Genomic DNA, 24,596 nt, shown 5'->3' on the forward strand with positions numbered 1-24,596 from the left:
CTCGGAATACAAACCATTTATGCACAGTCATGTACCCCAGAGAGTGAGAGGCTCTGATCCTGCAGGTATCCAAACAAACACAAGCCTGTCTTAGTCTCAAATTCAAAGAGTTCCACCTTTGAGGCCTGTCACATCTAAAACCTGCTCTAATCTTTACAAAGGATGTCACTCAAAGCATCTGATTTGATATGAAGTGTTTATAGGACTAAGAACAATAGGTGCCAGATGGCTATTCTTTCCAGTATCATGTGGTAAAGAACATCAGTATTTTAAAAGATTAGATATACTCAGCTGCTATTCTGCCTGCTGCTTTTGCCTGTGTTTATTTTCCCCCAAAGGAAAGTTGTGAGTGACTGTGTTTCAGGTGTTCATTTCAGTCCATCACTTGCTTGATGTTGTCATCGATGTTTACAGGAGCTCAGCACCAGCCAGTCCTGCAGAACCGGTGATTGAGGCAGCGGTTTTCCTGTACGTGTATGGCAACTTCAGCCCACCTTATACTGAAACACTGCACTGTATTGAGAAAGAGACATGCTAAATCTAGGGATGGAAGTCTGACTCTAAGCAGGAGGGTTTGCACTTTGCTGTAATTCTTCTGGCTGCCAAAAATACTGTTTTCTGTTCCTTTTGGTTCTGATTGTTCTCTTGCCCTCATTCAGTCCCATTGCCTACCGGCTCTTTGTTTTCTGAGGCTCAAGTTTCATTGATTCAAGCCTCCCTTCCTGCTTTTGGCGGCTCCTGCCATGTGAATCAGGTTGGAATGTATACAGTGCCTTCTGTCCCTGCCTGATGAAAGGGGCTATTTCTGTCCCGTCTGTCAAGAGAGATTTTCTTTTTCCCCCAAATTTTCTGTCTCCTCTGGCATGTGCTTGCCTTTTTCCACTTGTCACCTTCTGTCTTATTCTTCCCATTGCTTCAATAATTCATTTCTCTCTGTGTGTCCTTTGTAAGCATTGATCTAGCTTTCACTATTCTTTAGTTACCCATAAACACACACAGAATAGAACAAAGTATCATACATTGGCACACCGCAACTTTTCAAAATGTCTCCTTCATACCAACTGGTTTTTCAATGAGATAAAAAACAACGCTACCAAAAGTGTGTCACTTACCTGTATATAGCTTGTAGTGTGAACCTTCTTGAGATCCCTTTCTAGATTGACCAGATCTTCATTTAAAAAATGCAAGAATTTGCCTGACTGAAGAAGCTGTGGTTGTATGATGGGTTTGAAACATGAAATCGGGGTGTTTTCATGAATCAGTGCTAGACTCTTGTTAACCAGATTTGATCCTGCTCTCAGAGCAGAAGGGAGAGGATTTGAAAAGGAAAAAGAAAAGCTACACTCAAGTAATTTACTTTTCAAACCAAAGATAGAATACAGTCAGAACAGAGAAGGAAAAGGAACAGATAAGAAGACAGAAGATTAAGTCTTACAGGCAATGATGCACAACAGAACAAAACATTAGCTTCATCTTTTCTGTGCCTGAGTGTGGTTTTCCAGGACGGTAGTTGGAAGATGGTTGGAACAGCATCTTTTTGTGAACTGCGAAGATCTGCTGTAGAGTTACATGAAGACAAGGAATGGGAATCTCATGGCGCTGCTGCAGTCAGTTATCAGAGCGCAGTCACCATTACAGTTCATATCATTCACGTATAACCATCAGAATGCCAGAAGTAACCCAGAGTTAACAGGAATAGCACCATTTATTAAATACCAGCAAATTCAAAAGCCTCTTAAAGCTCTGTGTAGCAAAAGAGGTGTAATTACTTGTCTAAGGTAGCATGAAAGTTAAATGTTTATGACCTTTTCCATTTACTGCTGAAATAAGCAGGCAGAGAAGTGTAAATGTCTGATGGAGAAGAAATATATTTCATTTGTTTAAGAAAAGCTCCTTATAGAAGATCAATATATATATTTTTTTCCAACAGTGTGAAATTTAGAGTATTTTCTTTCGTGTGTATAGAACAGCACAAAGGGGGGATGTTTTAAAGCATGTTATTCCACCCCTGCCATGAGGCAGTCTGGGTTCGGGCAGTTCGTGTTCAGGTGAAATGAAGCTGCTGTCAAGCTTTAACTACAGAAAGAGCCAGGGAAGGTGGAAGCCCTACGCCTTCATTTTTTCCCTAGCCAAACCCAAAAGGCAAAAGCAGGACGGAAGTGCAGACTGGCCAAGCTCTCTCAGGGCGTTTAACACCAGCAGGCAGCCAAGCTCATTTCCCACGGTGGGGCCATCACGTGACTGTCAGTAAGTGCCCAAATATGGGGACTGTTGGGTAATTCAGGCTCCTGGGTGATGAAGAAAGTGCACTTTTTGCTGAGGTCGGTGTTTACACCAGGCCTCACTAGGAACCAGTTGCCCAGTTTCATCCTGCAAAGAAGCTGCAGCTCTCTCGGGACAGGGAGACTGTCAGAGGCTGCTGTTATTGAAGACAGCCCTCAGCTCTGGCAAACAAAGCCAGCTTTACACTGTAAAGCAGTGTGAATCTTCAAAAACCTTTGGCAAGTGCCTCTGGAGTGCTGACAAGCATTATCCTGTCACCAAATTATTATGCAAAGAAGAGTTTTAGGGAAGATGAGGCACTGAACATCAAATAAAAGGCTTTGTTTTCCTTAAAGGAAAGTTTCTTATAATCCAATTATTTACTGTCATATTTGGAGGTTTTGCTCCATCCCTAACCTCAAAATAATACGCAGGGTTCAATACTACACTTCGGATCAATCGACACCATTAAAGGTGGATTTTCTTAAATACTGGGTTCAGGCGAAAGTGAATTTGTGCAAGGACACACATACCTTGAGATATATGAGTCAATCGGCTTAAAATGTTGTTTTGCCCTGACCTGACAAGGCTTGCTGTCTCTGGCAAGGCATAATCTCTTTTAATATACTACCAGGAAGGTGATGGCTCTTTGAAAATACTTCTGAACTGCAGTTTATCTTGCAGGCTGACACCTTAATAGAAACTGTGCCGTCTCTTTGGGAACCCTGTTACAAGCAGCTATTACTGAGGGTTAGCGTTGATTCAGGGGAGAAATGGGAGACGTGGGTAGGGAAGGACTCTGAATCCACACGGTACAGGTTTTGTGCAGGAGTTTTAGAAGACATGTCAAGCTTTTTAATGCTTCTGAAGGCAGACACTGCCGATGGAGATACGTATTTTACTTGATCAACTCCTAAACTCCTAAACATCAACATGCTTTGATATGAGCGTGCTTCTTTTATTCATCGCCGTCAGCACGATTTAAAGTTGTGCATTTAAGACTCAAGTAAGCTTCTTTGCAAACACTCTTGAGAATGGGATCAAAATGGGAAGAGATTACTTGTAATCTAATTATGTTACGTTCCGTTTGAAACCCTTCAGTCTAAAAATTAAAAGAATACGACGCAGCTTTACGATGTGCTGCAGTTCACGCGGAAATTATTTGAGCCCACATAAATGGGACAACATGCAGGAAAATGCCCCGTGTTGAGCATTTGCTTTAAAGAATCTTAATCTGAGGACTCGAATGGTTTGTGGGACTAAAAATAAATGATAAGAACTTTACTCCCAATGCCATTCATGTGAAGCTGACCTTCATTTCTTATTATCAGGCCACGGCTTATGTGAAAAAGCTTGTGATCAAAAGTTCTCTATCAAAAAATGAACACCAAACGTGCTACAGGTCAGCAGGGTTGTGGCTGGAGCAGCCGTGACACAGAAGATTAAGCATCCGCTCATGGGACAGACAGTGCGTTTCTGTTGGTAAGTGGCTGTAATTGAGAAGACAACATTCACTGCACTGTGAGTGCTGCAAGGAAGCTCATCATCACTAGAGGCTGTTCTGACTAATTCTGCACTTTCACAGTCTTCTTAACAGCAGACAAGTGAATTAAATGAGCCCACAGAGTCTTCTTGACTGGCTGCACGTCCGTTATTCTGAGTTACAATAACTCAGCAATTAAAGAAAAAACCACAGGGATTGGATCTGTGAGCTGAGGAAAATCCTGCAGAGTTCACTTTTGCAGGAGAACGTTGGATTTCTCTTCATATTCTCCTCTGATTTCAGAAAATGACTCAAGCTGCAAAAATCAGTCCTGTGTTTTGCTCTCCACCACAGGACCCACGTTCCAATTCTCTGTGGGACTGATGGTCATTTTCCAAAGCTGTTTGCTGCCCAGTTCCAAAAGTTTGGGCACCCCTTGACATGATGTTGTAGTGTGGGTTTGTCTGATCAGAACAGCACCGAGGGAATCCTCACCCTATGTGCTCTGCAACCAAAACAAACACATTTGAAACAATGAACATACAGGTCCTGTACCAGTTACTGGCCAGATGGTATTGTGAATTGTTGTAATTCATCAGCAGAACAGAGGAAGGAAGTGTTTTAAAGCAAGATTATATTATTTTCCTTAAGTTCTTATTATGAAATCTTCCTGAAGTGAACTTTCAAAACTTCAGAGGGGGTGAATGAAACAGGGCAAAGCAGAACCTCGCTGGGGAGCTGTTAGAAACGAGGGGAAAGTACAGCATGCCATTTAAATAAAGGAAGAAGTCATTACCAGTTCTCACTGTAGAAAGGCATGAAGAAGAACAGAAGTAACAGAAAAGAATATAACCAGTAAATCAAAACGTGTTTATGTCTTCTCATTGATTGCTGGGAAGCACCCAGGGTCTTCCCTCACAATGGAGGCTGAAACATGAGAAAAGAGAGAAAGCAAGCAGGGACATATTTACTAGATTGGGAGACAACAGGATATAGCAAATAACTGCCAATACATTGCCTGGAGATACTTAAGAGAAAAATGCTTTTTATTTTTACTGCCATTTAGGAGACAAAATACATTTGCAAACCATGAGAAAAAAAAAAAGAGTCTTAAATGAAAATGACCCCTGACCATTGCACTCACAGCAGCCAAATAAAATACATCCTGTTTTTGTAACTCTCACACAGGCAGAGCCTGGTCTGCATGCACTCTTTCAAGGCAAAGCTTTGAAGCGTTTCCATTAGAAGCAGGGGAGGTGATGGGAAATTCAAGGCGCTGCTCCCACTGGAGTTAAGATTAAGGTGAAATGTGCATTTGGGAAAATGAGTTAGTTCATTGTACGGTCTCTCCACTACAACCGGATGACACAGAGCACTTAGAAATAGAGCACTCAGGATACTCTGACAAGGCCAATGTACCCACTGTATCACTTAATTGAATGACGTACAGTTTGGCACTTAAAATACATCCTGGACTTTCCAGACAACTATGAAAATCTGTCACACAGGATGCATCAGATTCTTCTTCATTGTTTTATGCTAGAACGTTTGCACTGAGATATAAAGGCATAATAATGCTGCGTTCTGTATCAGTCCTCCCCAATTCCTTTGCATGGGAAGGAGAGATAGTTGGGGCACCGCACCGTGCTGTGCAGAAAGGAATACCATTGCTCTCTGTCCAGACTTGGTAGAGGAGCTTGGACATGCCTGTAAGGGCAGAGACTCAGAGTAAGCCGTAGGTAAGTGGGGTCACAGTGACCACCTTTTTGTAGACTGCCGAACTCAGCTGCACACCTGCTTGGTGCAGAAAGTAGGAGCAGATGATCTGATCATCTTGTAGCCACCTGGGCTGGGCTGATCTCACAAACTTAAGTGTCTACAACGTCTGAGCCTGTGTGTATGTTATGGTTTTATAATTTGGTTGGTGTTGGTATTCCACATCAAAACATCATGTAGGATAATGGGAGTTAAGGGGGCAAGTTTTTTTTTCTGTGGGCTGCCTTAAATGGGCATGTGGGGAGCGGCACCGGAGGGGAGGTCGGGAAGGGGACGGGCTCTCTCTCTCTCTCTCCCCGGCGCCCGGCGAGGAGACAGCGTGGTCGGAGTTTCCCGCCTCCCACAGCCCGTCGGTGAGATTAGGATTTGGTTTTCTCATTGTTGAAACTCTCTCGTTGTTGTTTAGTGTTACTGGGTTTATTAAACTCCCGTTCGTTCTCAGATCATCCTTTCTTCGTTTTTTTTTTTCCTCCCAGACCCATTCGCGGTCTCCCTACCCGTCCCCTCTCCCGGAGCGCACGTGGCCGGGCCGCGCCGCGCCGTGCCGCGCCGCACCGCGCTGTTAGGGAAGAGAGGTACTTTTGTTCCTGCTCCCCTGGGTTTGTTCCCTTGTCACGAGGGAGCTCTAGAGAGAACCCCGTGACATTTTTGGTGGAGGATGCGGGCAGCGTTCTGGGCAATGTTTTGGGCAGTAGTGAAGTTGCTTATTTCAGCAGCCCTGTATGTAGGACTGCAGGTCCTTATGTTCCTGTGGTCCCGGCTTCAGAGCATAGTGATGTGGGGGTTAGTTGTACAATCATTCTACCTATGGAAGCCAGTGATAGGGATACCTGACTGGCTCCCTTTCAGCCTAACAAACATCACAGACACTGTGCTCGGACTGGCTTATGAATGCTCTGAGTACCTTAAGTATGACTGGGGTGTCAAATGGGATATGGTGTTGTTAGTCTCTCTGATTATAACAAATATAGTATCTTCCTATAAAACACAGAGAGACTGGCAAACAGTAGTGAGAGACTTAGGAAAAAGGCTAGAAGCATCGGGACCCCCGGTGTCAGGTAATCTTACCCCTGAACACCAGAGGGACCTTGAGAAAGGGTGTAGCTCAGGGGGATCTCAGAACGAACGGATTATGATGGAGATAGAGAGTCTCAAAAATGAGATCCAAACCCTAAAGGAAAACCTCCAAGTCAATCCCAGCAAACCACAGGAAGCACCAGCATCAGTGTCAGTCGCCCCAGTGGAAGGCCAGAGATGGGAACGTGGATCTTCACGTCTGGAACGGAAGGAGGAAGTAGAGGAAGATCCCGGCGAGGGGCCCTCCCCAAAACCACCAAAGAAGGCAACTCAGAAGACTAACAGACATGGAGAGGATAGTGATGATGAGGGGGAAGTCACCATTTCCTCTACTCGTAAACCTATGAAAATTACTGAAATCCAAGGCATGAGAAAGGAGTTCACCCGAGTCCCAGGTGAAAGCGTCGTCACTTGGCTGCTTCGATGTTGGGACAGTGGGGCCGGCAGTGTGTCCCTAAGCTGCAACGAGGCTCGTCAATTAGGAAACATCTCTCGAAACCCATCTGTTGATAGAGGGATCAGCAGATGTCTGGATGGAGTCGCCACTCTCTGGGACAGAATACTATCAGCTGTAAAGACAACTTTTCTTCTCAGAAGTGACTTGGAGCCTGTACTGAAAAAATGGAATACGGCTGAGGAAGGCATTCAGTGCTTGAGAGAAATGGCTGTGGCAGAGATGCTGTATGATCCCATGTTTGTCCCTGAGGACCCACATGATGGCCATGACCCGGAGAAGGTGAGCACTACTCCCGAAATATGGAAGAAGCTCATACAGTCAGCACCGGACAGATATGCCAGTGTACTCTTAGCAGCCGCTAACCGGTATGAAGAAATGGATAGAAGACCTCAAATCTTTGAGCTTATCCTTGCACTCCAAAATACGGAGAGCACACTAGCGCCAACCCGTGCCTCCATTGCAGCCATCTGCCAAGTGGGGAACAGACTGGACCAAGTAGAGAGAATACTAGACGGCTTGCTGAAGAACTGGTCCACGGCAAGGAATAATAGTGAACCTGTGGCAGTCTCAGCCATCAGACGCAAACGCCCACCTGCTCGAGTGAATGACCGCAGTGAGCCTATGTCACGTGGTGCCCTGTGGAATTACCTGCGTGAGCATGGAGAGGACATGAGGAAGTGGCACGACGAACCCACTTATGCACTACGAGCACGAGTGAAAGAATTACAAAAGAGGTCAGCCAATACTGAAATTGCCTCTGCTGCTGCAGGTAACCAATAGAGGGGCCCTGCCCTCAGCCAGGGGGGGGAGAGGGATAATAGAGTGTATTGGACTGTGTGGATTCGGTGGCCTGGCACATCCGAACCACAGAGATATAAGGCACTGGTGGATACCGGTGCACAGTGCACTCTGATACCCTCAGGCTACAAAGGGACAGAACTGATACATATACATGGAGTGACTGGGGGTTCGCAGGAACTATCTGTTTTGGAGGCCGAGATCAGCCTCACCGGTAAAGACTGGCAGAAGCATCGTATAGTGACTGGCCAGGGGGCTCCCTGCATACTTGGGATAGATTACCTAAAAAGGGGACATTTCAAGGACCCCAAGGGATACCGATGGGCTTTTGGAATAGCTGCTATAGAAACAGACAACATTAAGCAGCTGTCTGATTTGCCTGGCCTATCAGGGGACCCGTCTGCTGTGGGCTTATTACAGGTGGAAGAACAAAGGGTACCAATTGCCATGAGAACGGTACACAGACGACAGTACCGTACTAATAGGGATTCCTTGCTCCCCATCCATAGACTAATTCAACAACTAGAAAGTCAGGGAGTAATTTGTAAAACCCATTCACCCTTCAACAGCCCCATATGGCCAGTGCGTAAAGCCAGTGGAGAATGGAGGCTGACAGTGGACTATCGTGGCCTTAATGAGGTCACACCCCCATTGAGTGCTGCTGTGCCAGACATGTTGGAACTCCAGTATGAACTGGAATCGAAAGAGGCAAAATGGTATGCCACCATTGATATTGCCAATGCGTTCTTTTCTGTCCCTTTGGCCACAGAGTGCAGGCCACAGTTTGCCTTTACTTGGAGGGGTGTTCAGTACACCTGGAACCGTTTGCCCCAGGGGTGGAAACACAGCCCGACCATTTGCCATGGGCTGATCCAAGCCACGTTGGAACAGGGCGGTGCTCCAGAGCACTTGCAGTATATTGATGATATCGTTGTGTGGGGTGATACAGCAATGGAGGTTTTTAAAAAAGGAGAGCGGATAATCCAAATCCTCCTGTCTGCTGGTTTCGCTATTAAGAGAGACAAAGTGAAAGGACCTGCCCAAGAAATTCAGTTTCTAGGGGTGAAATGGCAAGATGGGCGTCGTCACATCCCAACAGATGTGATTGACAAAATTACTGCTATGTCTGCACCCACTGACAAAAAAGAGACACAGTCCTTTCTGGGTGTGGTGGGCTTTTGGAGGATGCACATCCCAAATTATAGCCTCATTGTGAGCCCCCTCTATCAGGTGACCCGAAAGAAGAATAACTTCGCGTGGGGTCCTGAACAGCAGCAGGCCTTTGAGCAAATTAAGCAAGAGATAGCCCGTGCTGTGGCCCTAGGGCCAGTACGAATGGGACAGGATGTGAAGAACATCCTTTACACTGCTGCTGGGGAGAAAGGTCCCACTTGGAGTTTGTGGCAGAGAACCTCAGATGAGACCCGAGGCCGACCCCTGGGATTTTGGAGTAGAGCATATAGGGGGTCGGAAGAGAGCTACACTCCAACTGAGAAGGAGATCTTAGCCGCATATGAAGGGGTCCGGGCTGCCTCTGAGGTAATTGGCACCGAAACACAGCTTCTCCTGGCACCTCGACTGCCGGTGCTGAATTGGATGTTTAAAGGGCAGGTTCCCTCCACCCACCATGCCACAGATGCCACATGGAGTAAGTGGGTTGCATTAATCACACAGCGGGCCCGGATGGGAAACCTCAGCCGTCCAGGAATCCTAGAGGTGATCATGGACTGGCCTGAAGGTAAAAAGTTTGGAACACCACCGGCAGAAGAGGTGTCACGCGCCAAAGAAGCCCCACCATACAACGAACTTCCGGAAGATGAAAAGAAGTTTGCCCTTTTCACTGATGGATCGTGCCGCCTTGTTGGGAAACATCGCAGATGGAAGGCTGCTGTGTGGAGCCCCACACGACAAGTTGCAGAGGCCACGGAAGGAAGAGGAGAATCGAGCCAATTTGCAGAGGTAAAGGCTGTCCAGCTGGCCCTAGACATTGCTGAGCGGGAGAGATGGCCAGTGCTTTACCTCTATACTGACTCATGGATGGTGGCCAATGCATTATGGGGGTGGCTGCAGCAATGGGAAGAAAACAACTGGCAGCGGAAGGGTAAACCTGTTTGGGCCGCTGAACTATGGAAGGACATCTCTGCCCGAACAAAGAATATGGCCCTAAAGGTGCGTCATGTAGACGCCCATGTGCCCAAGAGTCGAGCGACAGAGGAGCAACAAAATAACCACCAAGTAGATCGAGCTGCCAGAATTGAGGTGGCCCAGATAGACCTGGACTGGCAGAATAAGGGAGAGTTATTCCTAGCTCGGTGGGCCCATGAAACCTCAGGCCATCAAGGCAGAGATGCAACACATAAGTGGGCTAGAGACCGAGGGGTGGACATAACTATGGACGCTATTGCGCACATTATCCATGACTGTGACACCTGTGCCATGATCAAACAGGCCAAGAGGATGAGACCTCTCTGGGGGGAAGGGCGATGGGAAAAGTATAAATATGGGGAGGCATGGCAGATTGATTACATCACCCTGCCAAAGACTCGTAATGGTAAGCATTATGTACTCACCATGGTGGAGGTAACCACTGGGTGGCTCGAGACATATGCGGTACCCCATGCCACTGCCAGAAACACCATACTGGGTCTGGAAACACAAATCCTGTGGCGACATGGCACCCCAGAGAGGATCGAATCAGACAACGGGTCTCACTTCAAAAATTCACTGGTGAGCACTTGGGCCAAAGAACATGGCATAGAGTGGATCTATCACATCCCCTACCATGCACCGGCTGCTGGTAAGATCGAGCGCCACAACGGTTTGCTGAAAACCATGCTGAAAGCGATGGGTGGTGGAACATTTAAGAACTGGGAGAAACATCTAGCAGAAGCCACCTGGCTGGTGAACACCCGAGGATCAGCCAACCGAGACGGCCCTACGCAGTCCAACTCCCTGCATACCGTGGAGGGAGACAAGGTCCCTGTGGTGCATGTAAAGAGTATACTGGGAAAAGCGGTTTGGGTTCTCCCAGCCTCTGGAAAGGGGAGACCCCTCCGCGGAACTGTTTTTGCACAGGGACCTGGGTGCACTTGGTGGGTGATGCAGAAGGATGGGGATGTTCAGTGTGTGCCACAGGAAAATCTGATGCTGGGGGAGTGCAGCCTGTGATTCCATGTGTGTATATATATCTATGTATGTACATATGTAATGCATGTTAACTACTGTTCTGTTTATATGTTGATTAAGCATGATGTAGTGATGTGGAATAAGGGGTGGAATGTTATGGTTTTATAATTTGGTTGGTGTTGGTATTCCACATCAAAACATCATGTAGGATAATGGGAGTTAAGGGGGCAAGTTTTTTTTTCTGTGGGCTGCCTTAAATGGGCATGTGGGGAGCGGCACCGGAGGGGAGGTCGGGAAGGGGACGGGCTCTCTCTCTCTCTCTCCCCGGCGCCCGGCGAGGAGACAGCGTGGTCGGAGTTTCCCGCCTCCCACAGCCCGTCGGTGAGATTAGGATTTGGTTTTCTCATTGTTGAAACTCTCTCGTTGTTGTTTAGTGTTACTGGGTTTATTAAACTCCCGTTCGTTCTCAGATCATCCTTTCTTCGTTTTTTTTTTTCCTCCCAGACCCATTCGCGGTCTCCCTACCCGTCCCCTCTCCCGGAGCGCACGTGGCCGGGCCGCGCCGCGCCGTGCCGCGCCGCACCGCGCTGTTAGGGAAGAGAGGTACTTTTGTTCCTGCTCCCCTGGGTTTGTTCCCTTGTCACGAGGGAGCTCTAGAGAGAACCCCGTGACAGTGTAAGCCAGGTGTCTGGGCGCCCATCATAGTAGCTGCAGAGCCAGATAAAGGAGTTCAGGTCATGATTCACTTCATTATAAAACAGACACTCTTATTTGATAAGATTAATCACGCTCTAAGCTCTGCTGACCAGCTTTTCATTGATTATGCTGGGAAGCTACTCGATAAATACCTGCTAAGATTTAGCTGTCTGCTTTATAAATACCTGAGCTCAAATTCCATTTGCATTTTGAGACTCCTGATAACACGTTTTCAAATAAGTATCTAGATGGAAGTTGGGTGTCTAAGCTGCCTTTACAGATAGTGGTGATCTGATCAATACTCAGTGAATCCCAGGTGCCATTAAGCTAAGCAAACGCAGGTACCTCCACTGACTGCAATGGGAGCTGCGACAGCTAGCACACAAATAAACACCTACGTGCAGACATCTAAATTTAGGCATCTTAATCTGCGTGCTGAGCCGAACCATCACATTAGGTAAATGAATTTGCTCCCAGCCAACTTTGTAGAAACACAGGTTTAAAAGTCAGATTTGAATAGCTCTGATGAGAACCAAAGGGTTTAGAAAATATAATCTCAGCTGCATTGAGAACTAAGTAAATTCTACTATAACAGCCAAACAGGAATCTGTTCTGTGTGTCTGCTCTCCTGTCTTTAAATATACAGATACCTCCTACTCAGCTGTTCAGATGACAGAACAGGATCTGCCTTTTTAGGATCAGGATCATTTGTTGTTCTCACAGTTAAAGCTGATTATCTGTTTTTGAGGAGATAAAATACACTTTGCGATCATCCATCCTTACTGAAAAGATGTTTACCTTGTATCGAAAGCCGCTGTACGGTCGATACTTTCAGTTAACAATTAATCTTAATGATTCTTAGTATTTCTGTTGCAAATGAAGGTCAGGGATTGATGGGTTCTGATGCCCTCAGCTGATGACCCCACGTGCCTGTGTAGCACTAAAGCTCAGCATTTGGTACTGTAGAAAAAAACATCAGCACCACACTCTACTTTTGCCATAGATAGACCGTGTAACCGCATGTTTTCAGTGCTCATTAAGGCACGCTCACACAATGACGATGAGTGTCCGACAAATACCTTGTAATCAGGCAGCACTCCAAATCTGCTCCTGTGTTCACACTGGATATTGCTGATAATTGTCCTCTTCCCCATCACATTACCATAGAAAACATAGCTGGAAGGGATACTGAGATGGGCTCATTGACTGCATTCTCCTACCCCCCAGCTGAATCAGCTATACCTAAAGATTCTAATGATTTTTACAATGTATTAAAGCAGTATATTCTTCTTTTCAGTTTTCTAAGCAGGACCAGACATTGCTTTATTTCCTTTTGGGACAGAAATTACTTAGATCAAAGGAATAAGGAGAAAGAAACACCACCTTTTTGGTCTATTCTGCCTCTTGGACTGAATGCAGATACAAATTCCTTCTCTGTACAAAGAAAATATGAGTTTTGTTTTGTTTCCAGCAGTCAAGTTTGGAATAACTAAAAGGTCTTAAGGATATGAAGAGAGGAATTCATTTGTCAAAAGCCTGCCTTAATCATAGCAACAGGTTTGCAAAAGCCAGAGAACTATTTCTGAGCAATATCATGCTATGCAGATCTGTTAATGTAAACAGGGCCAAACTACCCCCTTGGATGCACATCAGTGTTTTATTAGCAAAGCTGTAGGGGTACAGCTGAGCAGGGTATGATCACAGGCTGCTGCAGTTCTCATACCTGAACCCCTCACCATGGTGAATCAGCACAGCTATAAGAAGAAAATGGGGATTCCTCAAAGCAAATTCTAATCCCCCGCACTAGAAGATACGAGCAGATGGAAGAAACAAATAGGCAGCTCAGTGTGCTACATGAGAGCTCCCTCTGTGCAGGATAATATGTGAGGTGGCCTAGAGCTGATGGAGTGCAGGAACAAGGGACAGCAGAACACCTGTCTGTGTGCCACAGGATCAGGATGGCCGTCTGCAGCCATGTCTGATTTAACCAACATTAGACTTGCTCTAGTTTAGCCTCCAGATAAACCTTAGGTGCTAAACTTAGAGATCTGGGCCAATACTTTCAGTCAGTTACTGGAAACATAATATGCAGATAGCCTGCTTGAATACAAACTTCAGAAAGAAAAAAATAAGTAAACAGCAGATGCTCCGGGTGACATCTAAGATGACAGCAGACTCCTTTTCTGGTGCAGCCAAGTCTCAAATGTGAATAAAGCAACTCATGAGAGAAGCTGCAGAGACAGGAGTGACAGCCGTCCCCACAACCTTTCTAGTTTGGGCTCAACGTTCCCTCATGTTTATTGGCTGTTTGTTGCAGCCTCTGCCCTCAAAATGTCTTTCCGTCAGCCTTGCTCCACTCCTGATACTGCCGATACCCCTCATTATCTCTTTCCATTTACATTCTCACAAGCAGTCTCACCTCACCACAATCCTACATCTCATGCTTATTACTCAAATCACTGACTTCACTGTGTACGTGTAAATCAAGCTGCTTTCTCCAGGCCTGAGCTTTTTTGGAGCTGGAACCAGTGTCTTGTATGGTGGAACCGCATCCTTTTCCAGGCACATGCACTCATGTAATAGACATGATTTACCTTCCTAATATCCCTGTAATTGCTCTTCTATAGATTGATTCAGACCTGTGACTGCAGTTTTTATTAGCGCTGCACACCCAAAAGCTGAAAACGCAGCCTTCCTGGCCTGCAAGGCAGATCTGTTCATGTCCTTAGCAGTTAAAATGAAACCTCATGCCACTGTTAACAGCCAAATTTCTATTTTCATGCAAAATGTGAAGAACCTGAAAAACCCTACAGCCACAATCCATTTGTATCAACATATCTGCGCTATCCCAGATGACCAAATACACGCTGTTATCTCCATGAAGGTTCTTGCTGAGGACAATAGTAGCAGTTGAGGTGCCCGGGTTCCTAGAGCTGAAATGTGCCAGAACCACAAAAGTCATGCACTTAGATAGCACAGAAACACATGGGCAGGTGTGTTAGTGATGGTGGTGGGGCAAGGAGGAAGCCAGCCTATGATTCTATGAAATAAGAAGAAAAAAACCGGAATGTTTTAAAATAAGAGATATAATAAATTACACTATTTTAAAGATATCTAGCCAGATCCCCATCTTTTGCGTACCATACAGATCTCACTGGAAAAGGATTTGATTTCCTAGCTCTGATAAGAACAGGGAGGGGATCAGTGTGCTGCTGCGTGTGGAGCCCGAGCAAAAGTTTCCCATGTAAGTAGAATGAAAAAGTGAAACTAAAAGCAAAGATAAATTAACCAGCTGTCTGTTTAAAATTAATTGAACTCTAATGAATCAATAATGTGACTCGTTCATTATAATGTTCATTGACAAGCTCACTGCCACGTTAAGAATCTCCCAGTGGTAATCGGCTCAGCTCTCAGTAATGCGGCAGCGCAGTAATGAATATCACTGGTACACCGTGGTGTGACTGTGTTGTAAGAGGGTATTCTCCATGAAAACAGCAACATGATTTTAAAGGAAGGAAATAGGCATTACTTTAGCCTGCTCCCCTTTGAAATATGATCATTCCAGTTGTCTCCAGTTATGTCTGACAGCAGGTTAGGGTTTGCTGTGATCTTCAGTATCACCTGTCTGAAGAACACTGACGGCTGGACACAGAACAGAGGCACAGATGATGGCCCCTAATAGGGGAAAAGCTGCAGAGTTCACTTAGCAGTCACCTGCAGTCCCTGACATGCCACCAACTGCATCCTTCACATCGCAGCACGCGCTGCTCAATTAACAGACAGGATGATGAAGCGGAGGTGTTGTAGGGGAGTAAGAGGATGGGCGACTAAGAGCGCTGGGGACAAAGCAATACGGTTCTTCAGCAGCAGAACTCACAACGAATTCAGTTCTGCACTGAACAGTAATATGAGTTTCCCCTTATCTAAGATCCCCTCTCTTACAGTGCTTTCATTTGACGTGCCCCCTGTGAGAGCAGGGCTGTGCCTGGCTCTGAGCATCGTGCTGTTCATTGACTCGAGATGGATGGCCATGGATCTCAGTCCTCAGAGCAAACATTCATTTCTGCCTTTTTGCTCTTCCCAGCAAAAACTGTCCAGAAATCATCCAGTTTCTCTCCCAACCTCCCTGTCTGCATGACTGGCAAACATCAGAATTCGCTGCAGCTTCTTTTTCCTTCAAAATTAAGACTAAAATAACCCTTCATCGTCAAAACTGCCCCCTTTTAATTTGTAAGTTAGCATTCTCTAAACACAGAATCATTTTCTTTGCTCGTTATGTATTAATATTTCTTCTGCCTGGAAACAGGAACCATCAGCACTTTGACACAGAGAGGTACAGGATGTTTCCCCACGCTATCAGACAGCTGTGTTGAATCACTCGCCCCTTTCTTAGTGCCAACACACTGTGAATTTAACATGTGTGGCCTTGAGAAGATAAAACAGTGCAGCAGTTCCAGGCTCAGAGCACTGAAGGCACCGGGTTGGACCACATCACTTCAGTTGGCACTGGTGGGATATCACGTGCCAAACATCGCAGCCAACATCTCCAGCAGCAGGGCTGGGTCTCAGCACTGGGAGCTGAGGTCCCCATTTCCATTTCCCCCTCGCACTGCGCATGTAGGATGTCAGGGGGGGAAATCAGACACAGCACAAGGCAGGGAGGATGCACAGCAGGTTAAGTTGCTTTGCAGGTGGTTAAACCCCTTGCAAGAAATGTTTTGCCTGCGGACACCTGAAAGTAGGGTCCAGCCCCATCTGGTACTGATAGACTACAGCTTCTCACTGAATTCATTCGGTGACTCCATCAGCTGTAGAGCCAAGGCAAGTGTTACCTCCATGGAACATCTGGCTTTGTTGGCAGTGCCCATAGCAACTATTAACCACTGAGATTCTGTTGCTTCTCCCACACATCTGTAAAAATGTTGGTGTTCTTATCAGATAAAAAGTCCTACTTCACTGCAAACACATGAATATCTTCCCTGGTTATAATGCGGTATCTCTGGTGGCTTTTATAGAGAAATAAGGAAAAGAATGAAAGAATACACAGAGCTGAAGTCTGGCCAAGGGACAGGAAACAGGTGAACAGGAAGAGTCCAGAAAACTGAATGCATTCCAGTATGGAAAAAAATCTCTGGCAGAGCGGAGGACAAGGTGGGCAGAGGGTGGAATTCTGCAGTGAGAACCGCTGCTTGCAGAACTGGATGGGAACCAAGCCAAGCAAGCAAAGCAGCTACTGCCAAGGAGGGAGAGGTTTTAGGCAAACTGTTGCTGTGGGCCCTTAATGGCAGCTCCAATTTATGTCTTCTTTCACAGTATCTGAATGGTTTCCCTCGGCTCCCTTTGCAATCCACAAAGGAGATAGGCAGCTCTGAGAGGCTTTGGGAGCAGCAGATGCAGGTGCCGACCAGCCCTCGGGAGGAGCACACAGCTCTGTCGTGTTCAGGGAGCCTTGCAAGATTAAGCATCTAAATCCGGAAACAAAAGTTACATATTCTTAGGACAGGAATGAATGCCGTCTTTTCATCATTTGTTACCGCATCTCACGTATTTCACAGTTCTGATCATTGCTCCGTCTTAAGAATCTCATAATTGGAAGGCACATAAGAAAAATCTAATGTTAAAGCCAGGGCAATATGAATCGTTTAAAAGCCTCTGAGGTGAGGACAATGAAGGATGAAAAATGAGCGTGGGGAGGATGAGAGAAAAACAGCAAATAAAGAGGAGCGGGGAGAGGTCCAGCAACAAAAGTGCTTTGATCGCTGCTCTGGTCTGCAAGCTGAAGGCTACAGACAGGCGTTGTGTGGAGCAGTGCTGCCACACAGTGACAGGGAAATCGAGAGCTGCAGCAGAAATGACACCAGCTTTGTGTCTGATGCCAAAGCCCAGCAGGACACACTGCTTTGTTTGCTGAAAGAACACGGAATGGAACTATGGGAGGCAGTGTTATCGCCAGGTAAGGACCTCACATGAGCCTGACTGGAGCGGCAGGTGCTGACCTGCTCATCCTGCTCCAGTTTATTACAAAATATCAATAGCAGTCATAGAGTTAAGCCTGGATTCAAGTCCTTTCTCTTAGCAGAATAATCAATAGCCAAATCAATCAATCAATCAGTAACTTTCTCTTAGAGAACAGACCGAGGTGTTCTGATAGTCTGATACGTATTCATTCTGTAGAAGACTTTGAACTACCAGAAAGTAGCCCTCAACTAGAGGAGGGATTTATGACACACCTTTCTGTGACTATAGAAATACTTTCAAAGGGAAAAAACAAGGCTAGGATAGCAGTTAAGGTTACGCGTTAAAGTCATACAAGTTCTGGGAACAAGCAGAGCAAAGAACCCCTAGCTTCGTGCCCTTAGAAAATCCCAGCCTAAGTGAGACTCTCAACCACGACTTTCCAACCAATTCCTTATCCTTCAAAGAGTCCACCCTTCAAATCCATCTACCTCCAGTTTAGAGATAAGGATGTGGTAGGAGAACATGTAAAAGGCTTTGTAGAAGTCCAGGTAGATGACATCAGTTGCCTTCCCTTTGTCCACCAATGCAGTCACTCCATCACAGAAGGCCACCACGTTGGTCATGCATGACCCTCCCTTGGTGAAGCCGTGCTGGCCGTCTCAGATCACCTGCTCATCACTCACGTGCCTTAACATGTCTTCCAGAAGGATCTGTTCCATCATCTTCCCAGGCACGGAGGTGAGGCCCATCAGCCTGTAGTTCCCTAGATTTTCCTTCCTCCCTTTCCTGTAAACAGGAGCGGTATTTCCCTTTTTCCAGTCCCCAGGGACAAAGGAATCATGGAAGTGTCAGCCAGAAGACTTTGGGCTAAAAAGGAATATCAAGACCTTTTGTTGTTCTTTAGGCAGTCCCAGAGGGTTCCACATCAGAGAAACCATCACGCACTGATCTTCTCTCTTTGCTAGCAGAATGCACTAAGCAGGAAAATGAATTATTTTCCTTGGCCTGGGTATAAGAACAGGGCTTTCCTCTCCCTCTTGTTGTGGAACTACTACACACCCGACAAGAATTTAAGTTGCAAAGGTGCTGAACCCCTCTGGCTCCTCATGGGATATGAATGATTTCAGCAGTGTTGAAAATCAGGTCACAGGATCCCCAGGGAACCCCAGGTTGGTATATTTCATTAGAAATAATTTGCATGAAACTCTGCAGGGAATATGCCTACCTCATGCTCCATAATATAGTCCCAAGTTTTCATCACAGTACTCCAGTTAATGGGTAGAAGAGTCTTTAGGTGCATATTTACTCACTTATGTGTGTATGCACACACAGCTGCGCTCACATACAGACAGAGCTTCTCTTTAGCAGTTTTGCGTTTCAACCTCAGCTCAGCAAGGTCTGCCTGTACCCTGGGATGAGGTGCCATTCACACTGGCCACCATCAGGGTGAAGCAGGAACTCCTGAGATAAACGTCATATCTGCAGTCACTGTAAGCCAAGGAAACAAAGACACAAATAATTAACCCTTATAAAGAGAAAGGTTCTACGTGCTACTTTTGTTGTCTGCGCACCTTATCAACCAACATCTGAATGAGGACCCAAGAGTGCATTATGACACCTAAATGCGCTTGAAAATCAAAACATCTTTTGCTAGCGCTGCGTGATACCCTGAAAAGTTTCTGTAATGATCTAACAATGAAGCTGCATTGTGGCCCTTATCATTTTCATTTCATATGAAAGATCAATAAAGATAATGGTTAGAAAAGCCCTGTCCGGTGCTTGCAATCCCAGCTCCTGGTTGTCTCCAGTCAGAAGTGTGAGCTCAGTCATAACCGCAGTGCTGCTAACAAATGCTATAACAAGGAAAGCTGCCTGAAATGGGGGCAAAAAAAAACTCAGCACTTTCTCAGAGAAGGCAGCAGTTGTTCTGCTTAAAGCATTGGGGAAGCTGCAGCCAAAGAAAGACCCTGTAATGGAGGGGGGTGTGAAAGGAAACATGAGGCTGTCAATCGAAGTGGAAAAGAGCAGGATTTCCAGGGAGCTGCGAATGCTATATTTAAAGGAAGCTATTTGAAGGATATGGGAAATGTTATTTCATTGCAAATGGACCGAGCAAGAAAACACAGAGAGAAAGGGGGAAAAAAGAACAAAAAAAAAGGAAAAAAAAAAAAAGATTGCAATTCACAAGGCCGGCTTTAAAGATGGTTGAAAGAGTTGCCAGTGTTGCAGGATGATTTATTTCTTCCCCTAAACAGGCATTTCTTTGCCACAGATTTCTATCATATACTAAAAGTACATTTTGGCGAAGCACAAAGAACCGTGAGAAAATGAAAGAGGGCAAGTGGAGAGAGAGCCCAGCACAGACCCAACTCTCAGACCTATAAATGCCCTTCAACAGTTATAAATCAGTACATATAAGTAGGTGTGATTAGCAAGAACAGAGAGTCATGACTCACCCTGCATCTCCTTGAACAGTGCTGCTTGGTCTTTGGGCCTGTTAACATCTCCTAGCAGGTGAGATTGTTTGCTGGCTGCTGCTTCTACACAGCTGCTTCTTTCCCAGGGGACTGCCTGAGCCAGGTGTGAAGAAAGGAAGGTCATCACTGCTGTGAGGAAACAGAACAGCGGAATGAAACAAGCGTGAGAGGTTACACTGCAAAGTGACATGTTTTGGAAGAGCTGTTGTAAGTAATGGGGGTCTGCAGAGGGTTTAGGTACTGAAAGGCCACTCTCAGGTCTCTATGGAACCTTGCCTTCAAAGCTGACCAGCCCCAGCTTTCTCAGCCTGTCCTCGTAGGGGATGTGTTCCATCCCTTGGGTCTGTCGCCTCCTACAGGAGAATTACACCTGGTGAGTTATTCTAAATGAGGAAGAGATTGCACTCCTGATTGCAACGTGAAGGGTTATTCTGGAGAAGACGCTTTGCTTTTTGCTCTGGTTAACTCATATAGCATAGAATAATGCAGTAATTCCGCTGTCCGCTGGCTCTCTCCGCTCTCTTGCAGCCCTGAGACGCCTCCAACCTGAGCCCCGCGGCTGCAGAGGCATCGGCGCCGGCCTAGGGGTCAGCAGCGAGCCGCAGCCGCGCGGAGGTGATGGCGGCGGTCGCCGCGCTGTGGCGGCTGAGCGGGCCCTCAGTGCGGCCCTTGGCCGCGGCCTGCAGCAGCGCGGCGGGCGGAGCGCCGCTGACGTTACGGCGGCAGTCGGGGGGCGTGCGGTGAGGCGGCGGGGCGCGGCGCTGGGCCGGGTGTCCGGCTCTCCGGGGCCCTCGGAGCGGCCGCGGGGCGCCGTGAGGGGGCGGCGGGGTTCGGGTAGCGGACGTTCAGAGCCTCCCACGGCTTCCAAAGGCGGACACCCCGCGGCCGTGTAAGGGGCTCGACTTTTAGCGAGGCGCTCGGTGTTTGCTTTGCAGAGACATCATCCTGAACAACCCCGGCAAGCGGAACGCCCTGTCCCTCTCCATGCTGCGGGCGCTGAAGGAGGATCTCCTGCACGACGTCAAGAGCAAAGAGCTCCGCGTGATCGTCATTTCGGGTATCGCCGCGATGGGGAGCTGGGGGAGGAGGCGGGTGGGACTCGAAGAAACGGGGCTGTGTGCGGCGTAGGGCTGAGATAGCACGGAGCTGCAGGGGGCGTTGTTTTCATGTGCCCTGCCAGGAGCATTCCCTGTTGAGATCAGCGCGCTTGGACTGACATGTGCTTAATTCCTCCTTCCGGAATACGGCACTAACAGTTGATTCACTTTTGCTTTGTTTTTTGTTGATAATTAACACGGGTGCGGAGGAGCGCTGTTGAAACACCTGTCAGAACGCTGGTGTGTCCGTCAGGTCAAGCACCGTGTTTGCAGAGCCAATAAGCCGGGGTCTGATGGACCAAAGAGAACAAACACTGCTGGGTTCCGGCTTTCATGTAGGAACAGGCCGAAGAAATCTCAGCAGACTTCTCAGGGTTGCTGTCAGTCTGCAGCACAGGCTTTACAGCCGATTCCTCTACAATGAGGCTCAGATGCAGATGTGATGAATTCCCAGATGGTGTCGCTGCGATGCAGTGAGCTGAGGGGGGCTAAGCGTGCGGTTATTGCTGAATGCTGACGTCTGCGTGGTGTCCTACCAGAAACTGGGCCCAGAAGCGTAAAGAGCCTTATTGTTAACAGAGTTAACCTGGAATGGAGGTAGAGCGAGGCCTTTCAAAATGTTCATCAGCTGATCAGTTAAATGCTGCATTTGGCAATTGCAAGTCGTTGAGAAACCCAGAAGGAAATAGTTAGGAACTGAACGCAGACCTCCCTCCCCAGCCTCCTTTGCTTTGGCCACTGACACTTCTGTACCCTTAGTGGGGTACTGACACAGCGCTCGGTTTCTTGGTTAACTCAGTCTGATTTTTGTGTGAAATTCTTCACAGCTGAAGGACCCGTATTTTGTTCTGGTCATGATTTAAAGGAGCTGGCAACCCAAGATGACGTAAAGCACCATACCCAAGTATTTGAAGTATGTGCAGAGGTAAGCGGGTCTTACGTGTCACCCCAGTTTGCCTCATACAAAGAGCAGAGTGAGACAAAATCTGATGAGATTCAAAACTGAAGTAACATAAAATCTGCTGAACTTCATCTACCAGAGATTCTGAGGTAGCAAATGACAATTTATCTTGCTCTGCTGTGCTAATGATATTTTTTTAAGTCCAGATAATGACAGTAATCTGTTAAGCAGCATTTTCTATTTACACGTACTGAACTTAGTTGAGTTGAACTATGAAAGTCTATGAAACTGGAAGTTTGCACAGTGACATCAGTTCTGTGAAGCAGGTGCAAGTTTTAATACCACCAGTGCTTAACTTTGAGGACTAACCCCAGTCCCTTATTTTTGTGTGCATTCAGGTTATGACTTTAATCCAAAGACTTCCAGTACCAGTGATTGCCAAAGTGAATGGCCTGGCCACAGCAGCAGGCTGTCAGCTGGTGGCAAGCTGTGACATTGCGGTGGCAAGTGAGAAATCACGCTTTGCTACTCCTGGAGTTAACATTGGATTGTTTTGCTCCACACCAGCTGTGGCCCTGGGCAGATCTCTTCCAAGAAAGGTGGGCTTCTTTCTCAGGTACTTTGCAGTAAGTAGGATCCAGTGCTGGGAGTTTCAGTTCCGCTGCCTTAACTTCATCTTCCTGCAGTATAACATTCCAAATACTTTGTTGCCAGAAACATGCTCATAATGCTTTGGACTAAGGAAAAAATGAGATGACCTCTGTTTAGGGAAAGCAGCTTCCCACTGGTGTGATTCCAACCAGCAGGAATTCGTATCAGCAACTCACCAGCTCAGCAATCCCCCTCCTTTCCAGCAGTCAGTGCTTTAGACAACGATGTTCTTCCCCGATGAGAAACCTCTGTGACTTCAGGATACCCATCCCACTGAGCTGTCAGTTCCTGCCAGGCAGTGACATTTCACTGCCAGCATGATCTGCCTGGGTTTAGATCAAGTTGCTGTAAATAGCAAACCTCCTGCACCTTCTTCCTTATTTGTTTCCTGCTGCTTGTACTACGCATCTCTCACTGTATGAGCAATAGCGTGATCCGCAAAGCCTCCATAAATGAGAGAAGAAATTTTAAGCTGTGATCCACGTGGATTCTTGAGGTGCAGTAGGACTGCCAAGATCCTGAAGCTTCAACTTCAGATTTCCTGTCCTAAGGCAGATCCTTTCAGAAGCTCTACATTAGACTTGATTACTTCTTATTCTATGCACAGCTCAAAATACTAAGCTGGGTTGTTTGACTTTGTGGAGGACCATCCGCATTTTTCTCTATTCCTACTGTAGTTATCAGAGATTCTGAGCTATTGGAGAAGGAAAAGAGCAGTGAGGCAGTTGAATTGACTTAACATGGTTATCTTTTCTTGTTCAGGTGGCACTGGAGATGCTTTTCACAGGTGAGCCTCTGTCTGCCCAAGAAGCTTTAATGCATGGGCTTGTCAGCAAGGTGGTACCAGAAGACAAGCTGGAAGAAGAGACCATGAGAATCTCTCACAAGATATGCGAAAGCAGCAAATCCATCCTGGCGCTGGGGAAAGCCACCTTCTACAGGCAGATGGCGCAGGACCTTGATACTGCTTACAAAATAACCTCTCAGGTCATGGTAGACAATTTGACTTTGAGGGATGGGCAGGAAGGTATTGAAGCCTTCATTCAGAAACGCAAACCTGTCTGGTCACACGCTCAGGATGAGAAGAAATGAATCCTGTTGCTAAGCTAAGCTTAGCTGTGCTTCCATGATTCTTCACACAGTTGCCTTTGGGAAATATATTTCTGTTCATATCGAAACTTTAATTTCTTATCATACACAATGCCAAAGCCGCGATAAATTCTTTCTAAATATATGTAATAAATTTTAAGAAAAATCAGACCAAATGCTTGTTTTTTTCAGCAATTAATCTCATCGGTGGTTTCAGAAGGAACTCTGTGCTGCAAAATCAGTTTGATATGTCTCAGGTGATATATGGATTCACAGGGACTGGGGGAGAACCCAGATCTCCCTATTGAGTTACTTGCCTTGCTCACCACTCCTGAGCATCCTTAGCACTGAGCTAACAGCCATCCTGCTGGCAGGCTTGGCTGTTATTTTGGGCACTTTGAACTGAAAAACTGCCACAGTGAAAAGTCAACATTTTTGTCGTTGAGCCACAGAGGTACCACATGGAGCTGGAGGAAACTCGGGCCAAGTTTTATTTGATGCAGTTGCAGCCAGTCTGTTTCAGAATGTTCCTTAGTTCTGAATGAGAATGTCTGCTTGTCTCTATTAATAGAGAACTAAAGGGTTTGGACACACTCCAGAGATGGTGGTAATACTTATTGTAAATGATTCAAATTCTGTTCAGCATGTTACAGACAACAGCCTCTAACAATAGCCCATTACTTCCTATGAGTATTACCTACTAATGAACTATATGCGTTATTAGTTTGTCTCCTTCAGCCAGTCCTGT

At 46.4% G+C, this 24,596-nt stretch overlaps 1 protein-coding gene and 1 long non-coding RNA gene across 4 annotated transcripts; one reads left to right on the forward strand and one right to left on the reverse strand.

Moving 5' to 3' along the window:
* Positions 1-14,376: 14,376 nt before the first annotated feature.
* Positions 14,377-20,527, reverse strand: LOC140255875 (uncharacterized). The gene is made up of 3 exons (XR_011904588.1): positions 20,387-20,527; positions 20,090-20,239; positions 14,377-14,608 (listed from the first exon to the last, which is right to left on the reverse strand). It is a non-coding gene; the product is annotated as an uncharacterized lncRNA (long non-coding RNA).
* ECHDC3 (enoyl-CoA hydratase domain containing 3) lies at positions 20,103-24,008 on the forward strand. 3 transcript variants are annotated; one of them, XM_072343859.1, is made up of 5 exons: positions 20,103-20,317; positions 21,046-21,167; positions 22,035-22,132; positions 22,507-22,707; positions 23,522-24,008. In XM_072343859.1, the coding sequence occupies exons 2-5, from the start codon at positions 21,095-21,097 to the stop codon at positions 23,849-23,851; spliced, it is 702 nt and encodes a 233-aa protein (XP_072199960.1). In that variant the 5' UTR covers positions 20,103-20,317; positions 21,046-21,094; the 3' UTR covers positions 23,852-24,008. The 3 variants fall into 3 exon arrangements, with proteins under 3 accessions (XP_072199960.1, XP_072199971.1, XP_072199953.1); XM_072343870.1 differs by lacking the exon at positions 20,103-20,317 and adding an exon at positions 20,363-20,483; XM_072343852.1 differs by lacking the exon at positions 20,103-20,317 and adding an exon at positions 20,574-20,850.
* The last annotated feature ends 588 nt before the right edge of the window (positions 24,009-24,596 follow it).

This window comes from Excalfactoria chinensis, chromosome 1, assembly GCF_039878825.1.
Source record: "Excalfactoria chinensis isolate bCotChi1 chromosome 1, bCotChi1.hap2, whole genome shotgun sequence".
NCBI classification, from domain to species: domain Eukaryota; kingdom Metazoa; phylum Chordata; class Aves; order Galliformes; family Phasianidae; genus Excalfactoria; species Excalfactoria chinensis.